Genomic DNA, 9,187 nt, shown 5'->3' on the forward strand with positions numbered 1-9,187 from the left:
TCAGTTGAGCCTCCCCAAACACACCGGACACAAATTCTCCTTTGATTGAATTACTCAGCTAAGAGAGGTAAAGTTTGTTCAACTGTGAATCGCAAATTGTCAAATCCATACCAACTGGTATCAAGGAGTCAACTTTTTGTCTAAGACACAAAAGAAATGAGGTAATCACGGTGACGGGTCTAAGGTGGTTAGCCACCTGCTAAAATGCAGACTACCTGGTCCCATCCCCAATCAGACTGAATCGCTGAGAGGTGGGGCTCAGGTCTGCATTCTGAACACGCTCCCCAGAAATTCTGAACCATGGTCCCGCAACCAACCAAACCACCTAATCTGTGAAAGCTAAATTAGCTTCGTTTTTTACAAAACGTCTTGGTAAAGGCTCATTCGGGCCAAAGGGGAAATTCGAAAACATTCCGATGATCGCTACAATCTACACCTCCCAGCGAATGGAGGGGTGAGCACACTCTAGGCTCCCCGATCGTTTCCGCAAACGTGAACAGGCCCTTTCTTCTGAGGATGAAGAACTTGGGGATAGGGGCCCTGAGACAGGACCGACTTACTCAACCCTAACTGTGCAAAGAACCGTGCTCTCTGACCCTTCCACAGCCTTTCCCAGGGTCACTCGCGGTGCTTCCAGCCCAGTCTTTCGTTCAGTCTCCACCCTGCCAGCGCTGGACCACGAGACGACAGGAGACTGTCACAAGCGCGGCGACCGGAGGCCGCGCGTGCGCAGCCAGCCGCTGAGCTCGCGGCGAAGCCCGTTTCCTGACTTTTAGAGGAAGTGGCGTTGCGTCACTGCCGGCCTCCCTCTAGCTGCCATCTTGCGTCCCCGCGTGTGTGCGCCTTATCTCAGCTGGTCTGCCCGAGACCCCCCTGAGCGCCAACCCTAGTCCCCCGCGCGGCCCCATTTCCGCTCCAACAAGGTACAAAAAGGCTTTGGACGCCGGCGTGGGAGGAGGACGGGAACGGGGGCGGGAAGTGCCCGGAAGGAGCGAGACAGGGAGGGACAGGGCTGAGGAGAGGAAGGCGATGCGACGGACAGGCGCACCCACTCAGGCTGACTCTCGGGGTCGAGGTCGGGCCAGGGGCGGCTGCCCTGGGGGCGAGGCGACGCCGTCTCTTCCTCCACCTCGCGGCGGAACCCGAGGACAGGAGCCTCAGGTACCGCGAGGCTTGCGGAAAGTGGCCGGGCCGGGCAGGCCCTGGCTAGGCCGAGGCAAGGCCAGGCCGGGGCCGGGCGGGGGGTGGGAGGCGCTGACCAGCTGTGGGTTGGAGCCCTTTTTCTGGGCCTTTAAAGAGCGGGGGAGGGGTAGGAAAGCGGGTGCTCTTTGGGCTCCCTCAGAACTGAAGTTCGGGAGCTTGGCGGGGTGGATTCGGGATCCAGGCCTCGGCCTGTGTAGGACGTTTATTCCGCTGGTGTCTTGGGAAATAACGAGCGTGGAATGCTAGAGTGAACTAGATCTTTCCTCGCTGAGGGTTTCCTGTTTTTCTAGATGAAAGAAACTATCATGAACCAGGAGAAACTCGCCAAACTGCAGGCACAAGTGCGCATTGGTGGGAAAGTAAGTTTTACTAGCGTTGGGGGTTTTGGTTTTTGGGTTTTTTTTTTTTTTTTGAAGTTTTATGGTTTAGGTTTTTTACTTCTTTGTATTTTTAATAGAATTGGCTTGTCACTTTGTCTCTAGAGGGCATTTCACAGAGCTTGCAAATCGTTATAAAGGGAGTGGCAAGGGATTAAATTAGGTATACAGTGTAGTGTATCAGTGAGACGTGTAGGTTGTAAATTAGAAGAAAAAAATGCAAGCGAAGAGGCAAAGAGAGCACTTAAACTGCAAACTGCTTTTATGTAGATGTTTTCAGTGTTACAGTATTTTAAGTAGAACAGAAGTATTTCCTAATTTAATTAGAAAATGTGTCATTTTGGTTAGATCATCACGTGACCCTTAATACCCTTGACTTGTTTTGTCATTGGCTTTATAATCTAAGTTGTATACAGTCAGTGCTTGATTTTTATTTTATTTATTTTTTTAATAACTAAGCTAACTGGATCTAAGTTTCAACTATCTTTTCAACTTTAGTTTATGGTTGTGGATAATTGTGGTACTTAATAGTTGGAAGTTCATGCCTCTTGTAAATTAGAAGTTCATGCCTCTTGTAAATTAAGACCTTTCGTAATCCTTTCTTCGCTAAATACAACCCAAGGTAGTTGTGTATTTTCTAGGATGTTTGAAGATGTCATTCTTATAGGTACATTTTTTAAAATTTAAGAGCAATGACTGTGGATTTGGAAATATTACTTAAGCAGATACCATTCCATTTTTGCTTTGTAATTACACTGAAACTGAGGGAATGAGAGTGATTGACGGGGGTTTTTAAATGATCGGTTTTTGTTTAATTGATCTTTCCTGGTGGCTGTTGGTCCCCTTCAAGGGGATTCTTTTTTGAACTTGGTAAGTTTTAGGTTCTCTAATTTACTTAAGTCAGATGTGCACTCTAGCAGAGGTCTACCTAGTTGTATTTTATCTTGTGTTAGCACATTCCTAGTATTTAACAAGGTGTGGTAGCGTGTTGAAACAGAGCGTGTCTTTACTTGGTAAAACTTGTAAAGCTTCCATGCTTCAAGTTTATTATCTATTAGTTTTTCTCACTTCAAGCATTTACCTTCAAGTAGAGTCTACTGCAAAATAGCCAAAACTTGCACTTAGACTTAAGTAATAAGATGTATATCTGTTAATTACTGGATTTTGCCAGAAGTGAAAGTATCCTGATTCCCCCATGCCCCCAAGCTGGTTTTCAAGATCTACACTTACCCATTAACAGCAGTAGGTGTTTCTTGTCCTTTTTAGCGATTGTTATAAGCTAGGTGTGGCCTTCAGGTGCCAGGAAAACTCGTATTCCTTGTGGGTCAGTGTTCGGGTGCTCTTATATTGGTATTTTTAACCATCATTCCTTTCAGTGCAGGTTTCAGAAGGAGTCATTTGAATAATGTGCTTGTGTGCCTTCTTTTTGTTGTTACTCTGATCATTAGTCTTTAACTTGTGAGTGACATCATTCTAGGGTAAAGGAAAGTCAAGGTTTTCTAGGATTCTTAAGGCTGATGTAGGATTAAACTTTGTTTAGTTAATGTAGGAACTATTTCTGTCATTGTAATACGGAAACATTTTCTTCATGTTTTAAGAAAGCTACTTACTGTGGAATGTGAAATTAGATGAGTTAGTGTTGCCTTAGAGAAATCTGAAAGCGTTAGGTACTTTTTAGGTAAATGCTGTGAAAGCCCTTTATTTCAGTAAAAATTGAGTGTAAAGTGTATGAAACCTATAGAATGGGCTGGTTTTGTTTTTAGAATCTTATAGTAGTTCTTTGGAATGTCTTTTAGAGAGGATTCTTTGGAAACCCGGTATCTACATCGCTTCAAGATGATCTTTATTAAAGGTTTTTGGGGGTGTTTGGTAACCACTATTTTTTGTAGCTATTGATATTTTTTTCAGTTAAACTATGATTTGTTTAAGCCTTTACTATTGCTGGATCCTGAGAGTATAAAATTTAAGAAGTTTAAAGTCCTTAGGGGGGACTTTAATGCTAGTAGGGGAGATAGGCATCTTAAAAAAAAAACAGAACGAAACAAAAACCCCTTTTCACAGTGTAATATACATAGTGGAACAGAAGCATTTTCAAAATACAGAGATGGGAATGATTTGGTTTGGGGGTGTTAATGGCAGTTTAGGGAAGGCACAGAAGAGATGATGGCTTTAGCAGGATTTTAAAAGGATGAATAGAAATTGGTGTGGAGGTTGGGGGAAGGTGAAGTCAGTGGGTGATAGCCTTTCCATGAAGAGCCTTATGTGCTGCATGAATGGATTAGTCTGTATGAGAGTGTCATTAAAGAGTTTCCAGAAGAGGGAGATTGGAGATTTGTCATATATGTACAAGAGACAAGTTTTCCTGAAGCCTGTATTCTGTTCATTCATTAAGACGTGTGCTTTCAGTGAATCAGATACCGTACTCAATACTAGGTTTATAGCAATAAACAGAATCGAAGCCCTCGAGGAGCTTACATTCTAGTGAGGAAAGACAATAAAATATATTTCTTATAAGTGTTATGAAGAAAAATAAACCTGGATAGATAGAAAATGAATGTGGGAATTACTGTTTTTCATTGGGTAGTTGGGGAAGGCCACTCCAATATGGTGACATAAGAACGGAGACCTGTAGTGAGGTAGGGAGCCATGCAGATGTTAGGGGAAGAAGGGAACAGTATATGCGAAGGCTCTTGTTTGGCCTTTTTTTTTTTTTTTAAAGAAGATGTTGGGGGTAGGAGTTTATTAATTAATTTATTTTTGCTGTGTTGGGTCTTCGTTTCTGTGCAAGGGCTTTCTCTAGTTGCGGCAAGTGGGGACCACTCTTCATCGCGGTGCGCGGGCCTCTCACTATCGCGGCCTCTCTTGTTGCGGAGCACAGGCTCCAAACACGCAGGCTCAGTAGTTGTGGCTCACGGGCCTAGTTGCTCTGCGGCATGTGGGCTCCTCCCAGACCAGGGCTCGAACCCGTGTCCCCTGCATTAGCAGGCAGACTCTCAACCACTGCGCCACCAGGGAAACCCCTCTGTTTGGCCTTTTTAAGGAACAGCAAAGAGGTTTATTTGTCTGAAGATGAGTTTACATGTGTGATAGAAGGTGGAGTGTCAAGAGTGGCATAGAGGGTCAGGGCAGATAGTGTAGGGACCTGCTAGGTAAGATAGATTTTACTTCAGATTTTACTATTGGATGCTTTAGAAGTCTATATATAGACATATTTGTGTCTTATAGTATCTTGTCTGTGAATATTAATGGATGTTGATTTTTCTTTAATATCGAAACAGAAAAGGTTAATGGTTCTGGATATGGAGTTTCTAAATGAGGCTTAACTTAGGTTGGCACATGCTCACGTATAGAGCAGATAACGTAAAAAGTAGAACTTTGAAAAGATCATTTCTTTATATCTGACAAAACTAGAAGCTTAGAAGTTATGAAGGATTTTTGTTTATTTATTTATTTATTTTTTGCGGTACGCGGGCCTCTCACTGCTGTGGCCTCTCCCGTTGCAGAGCGCAGGCTCAGCAGCCATGGCTCAGGGGCCTAGCCGCTCCGTGGCATGTGGGATCTTCCCGGACTGGGGCATGAACCCGTGTCCCCTACATCGGCAGGCGGACTCTCAACCACTGCGCCACCAGGGAAGCCCTATGAAGGATTTTTAGACAATTCCTTTCATTGTCCTCTTTTGGCTTCCATTGGTGCCTTAATATGCCTACTCACTGCATAAAAGTTTGTGGTTATGGTAATTTTCTTACACAGATGGAGAGGTCAGAAAGGAATTAGAAACTGTCCATTTGAAAATGACTCTTGTGGTATAAACATATGCTGTGTTCTTTCCTTTTCTCCCCACTTTAGGGAACTGCTCGCAGAAAGAAGAAGGTGGTTCATAGAACAGCCACAGCAGACGACAAAAAACTTCAGTTCTCTTTAAAGAAGTTAGGGGTAAACAATATCTCTGGTATTGAAGAGGTAAGTGTCAGATTTTATTTCTTTACAAAAATAAGATTTGATTGAAAACTTTAATGTTTGTGAGTTAAATGGTTTTTTTGACTACTGCCAACAGAGAATTTCATCTCTCTCTAAAATATGTTTCTATTCTATTATCAGGGAGATTGCTAAGTGTAAAAGGGATTAGATTGCATTTTCCATTTCAGGCAGAATTTTGCTTGTGCATTATGGTGACATACTAGGTTACTTAGCCAGACTTCAGCTTTTGCTTAATACAGTGTTTGGTTTTAAAGGGATTTTGGTGAGTGTTGCTAATTTAACAATTTTTTTTTTCTTTTTAGGTGAATATGTTCACAAACCAAGGAACAGTGATCCACTTTAACAACCCTAAAGTTCAGGCATCTCTGGCAGCAAACACTTTCACCATTACAGGCCATGCTGAGACAAAACAGCTGACAGAAATGCTCCCCAGCATCTTAAACCAGCTTGGTGCAGACAGTCTGACCAGTTTAAGGAGACTGGCTGAAGCTCTGCCCAAACAATGTGAGTTTCCTAGTAGCAGTTTTGCCCAGGGTTACTGAGTTGTCAGTAGATTTCTAAGATTTAGGGTGCACGGTGGATATGAATATTTTTAAATTTGGAAATGCAGACTTTCCTCTAAGAAATATCAATTTTTATACTGATTTTAAGCAGTTGTTTTTAGTGTGTTGTAATATGCTTTGATCATTATACTTGGTTAAGTGAAATGTTTGCTTTCTACTAGCTTTCTGTTTTGGATCAGAGACTAAAAATTGTACCTTTATTAGCTGGAAATGATGAAAATGTTAATTTGCACCTTTTTTTTTAAAATAACTGACAGTTAATTGAAATATTTAAATACATTACAAATTATTAAACTTCTTCAGTTGTACAAATTCAGCTGGTATTACCAGTAGTCTTTAAGAATTGGCCTTCTGCTATTCTGGTGTTTTTAATTATACTGTAATAAGGATTTTGTTCGGGGCAGAAAATTGTGTGGTTGAATAGGTGTATATCGGGGTATAGCTACTTTATGCTGAAGCTCTCTGATTAAAATTTTGAGGAATGGAAATGTAGAAGTGAGACAGGTTTATTATATGGTCTGCTGTTTAGTCATCCATGTTTTTCTTGAGGTTTGCTCCATCTGCTTTAATCAATTTGTGTGTGTTGCTGTTTTTTGTTTGTTTGTTTGTTTTGTCATGCCGAAAGGCCTAAGAGGTTCTAGAAAGTCTTAGGCTTTCAGAGGTAGGCTTTTGAAGGATTCCACTGAAAATTGTACAGTGCTAGTACTGTGAGGTCTCAGCTCTCAAGTGTAGTTCACTTTCTTGTGTAATAAAAGGAAAGTGGAGGCTTACCAGTCAAAGGTACTTTTAATTTTTTGATTATCTTATTTTCACTTCAGTAAAGGTTTTTTGTTATGTGGGTTTACCTGTACAGTGTTGTAGGTGAGAGGGATTGAAAGGAGAATGGGTTTGGAATTTGGTGTGTTGGCTGGTACTAGTATTCTAGCTCATTTGTATACGTCATACTATCATGTTATTGCTAGTACTGTAAAAGAAATCCCAAATGTCACCATAAACATAAGTTGTAACAACACTTGACCATTCACCTGTTGTTCTTTTGGTTAGTGTTCGTTGAACATTTACATTTCCTTTCACAGCTGTGGATGGAAAAGCACCACTTGCTACTGGAGAGGATGATGATGATGAAGTTCCAGGTAGGAACTTTCACTTGTGGTTAAACTAGAGAATCTTAGCAAGGGAGAATGAAGAATCTTTGTACTATAGGAAAGATTACCTTAGGCCAGGGGCTGGGGAGGTATGTGAAATAGGGTAAAGTGGGGCAAAGGGAGAATGAGAAAAATAATGCAGTGTTAGTCACCTGGGAGTTAGGTTTGTAGGCTTGGTTTTTCTCTGTTTGGGATCCCAAGAAGGGATCTAACCTTAAATATTGTGTAAATAGATATGTGTGTAGTAACCTAAATATAATAGGTACTTGCAGATCACAAATGACCCTCGTTTCCTACTTTGAGATCCATAAATGTATGAGAAGGCATGGAGAAGTTGTAGAAATATCTTCTATATAATCATTCTGAAATCAGCAGAAAAACTCCTTTGGCAATCATGAGGCATTTTTCTGTTACTGGATAATTTATTTTGTTGTAAAACAGATATTGGGCAGTAGACTCCCTAGACTCAGAAATATTTCCACATTGCATAGGTATCCTCCAGGAATCCAGGAAAACTTCAAATTGTGTGTCATGGTATTCTTTGATTCTGTCCCCCACATAACTAATATTACTTAACTGTAATTCTTGGAATGGGGCAGGAATGGGTGGGACATATACATATTCTTTAAGCATAATATTTATGTCATTGGTAAGTTAATAATTTCCCTCTTTCCCTTGTATTAATTATATGTCAAAATATGCCAGATGAGTAGTGGTCTCATTAGAAATAAAAACAGGTGTCTAAATTTATATCCTAATTTAACTGTAGGATATATTTTGAGAGCATTTCCCTATCTTCTTTTTAAGGCCTGATGATTATTTTTATAGACTTGGCTTTTTTTTCTGAGTTTTTACTTTTTTTTTTTCCCTTTTCCTAGATCTTGTGGAGAATTTTGATGAGGCTTCCAAAAATGAAGCAAACTGAATTGAGTCAACTTCTGAAGAAGATAAATCTTGAAGAAGTTACTGGGAGCTGCTATTTTATATTATGACTGCTTTTTAAAATTTTGTTTATGGATCTGATAAAATCTAGATCTCTAATATTTTTAAGCCAAGCCCCTGGACACTGCAGCTCTTTTCAGTTTTTGCTTATATACAATTCATTCTTTGCAGCTAATTAAGCTGAGGAAGCCTGGGAATAAAGTTTGAAACAAAGATTAATAAAGTTCTTTGCTTAGTATATGGTTTTATATTTTATTTCATTGATACTGATTTGTACACAGAAAGCAAAATTGTTTATAGAAAGCTAATCATGGCATGTAATATGACTGGTAATCATGGATGGAATCTGATTAAAGATTTAAAATGACAGTATAAGTATCAAAGGTGGTTTAAAGTTCTTATGTCTGAAAACTTCTTTCTCCAGCAGGCCTCAGAGCTTCCATAGTTTGTGATGAGTGTAATTATGAGACTAGTATATTCCTTCGTGGGTAAGCAAGGATTTTTTTTCTCTTAATATTGTCTATATTGTAAACATATACTGAGTGCCGTATATGTATTATAGCACTTAATTTTCTCTCATTTAATTCTCAATCTATGAAGTAGGGACTAGTAACTCCATTTTGTAGATATAACCGAGGTTACATCAAAAAAGTTAAAGTAGTTATTAATCTCTTAACTCCATTCTGTGTAGTGTATTCTCTAAGATACCTGAAAAAAAGTAGTGTTTGTGTTAGGAATGTCACCTTATCTTCCTTAAGTGATAACACTTTAAATGAATAGGACTACTTTTTTCTTTAAAATTGTTTTTGTTACTTTTTAAGTTAACAGTAATATTGACATGCGTGTATACAGTTGTAAGAATTTTAACACGTAATATGACTGCCACCAGAGTCAGAATACTGAACAGTTCCATTACCCCAGAAAATTTCCTCAATATAGGGCTACTTTTAAAAAATTGTATTAGCAATCATAATGCCTT

The 9,187-nt window shown here is 40.0% G+C and overlaps 1 protein-coding gene across 2 annotated transcripts; it reads left to right on the forward strand.

Annotated features, from left to right (window-relative positions):
* Positions 1–788: 788 nt before the first annotated feature.
* On the forward strand, positions 789–8,577 carry BTF3 (basic transcription factor 3). 2 transcript variants are annotated; one of them, XM_029218906.1, is made up of 6 exons: positions 789–1,161; positions 1,494–1,562; positions 5,427–5,540; positions 5,861–6,062; positions 7,198–7,254; positions 8,145–8,577. In XM_029218906.1, the coding sequence occupies exons 1-6, from the start codon at positions 1,030–1,032 to the stop codon at positions 8,189–8,191; spliced, it is 621 nt and encodes a 206-aa protein (XP_029074739.1). In that variant the 5' UTR covers positions 789–1,029; the 3' UTR covers positions 8,192–8,577. The 2 variants fall into 2 exon arrangements, with proteins under 2 accessions (XP_029074739.1, XP_029074740.1); XM_029218907.1 differs by having other exon boundaries at positions 789–923.
* Positions 8,578–9,187: the final 610 nt, after the last annotated feature.

This window comes from Monodon monoceros, unplaced genomic scaffold (genome assembly GCF_005190385.1).
Source record: "Monodon monoceros isolate NGI ecotype Baffin Bay Population unplaced genomic scaffold, NGI_Narwhal_1 Super_Scaffold_12, whole genome shotgun sequence".
NCBI classification, from domain to species: Eukaryota; Metazoa; Chordata; class Mammalia; order Artiodactyla; family Monodontidae; genus Monodon; species Monodon monoceros.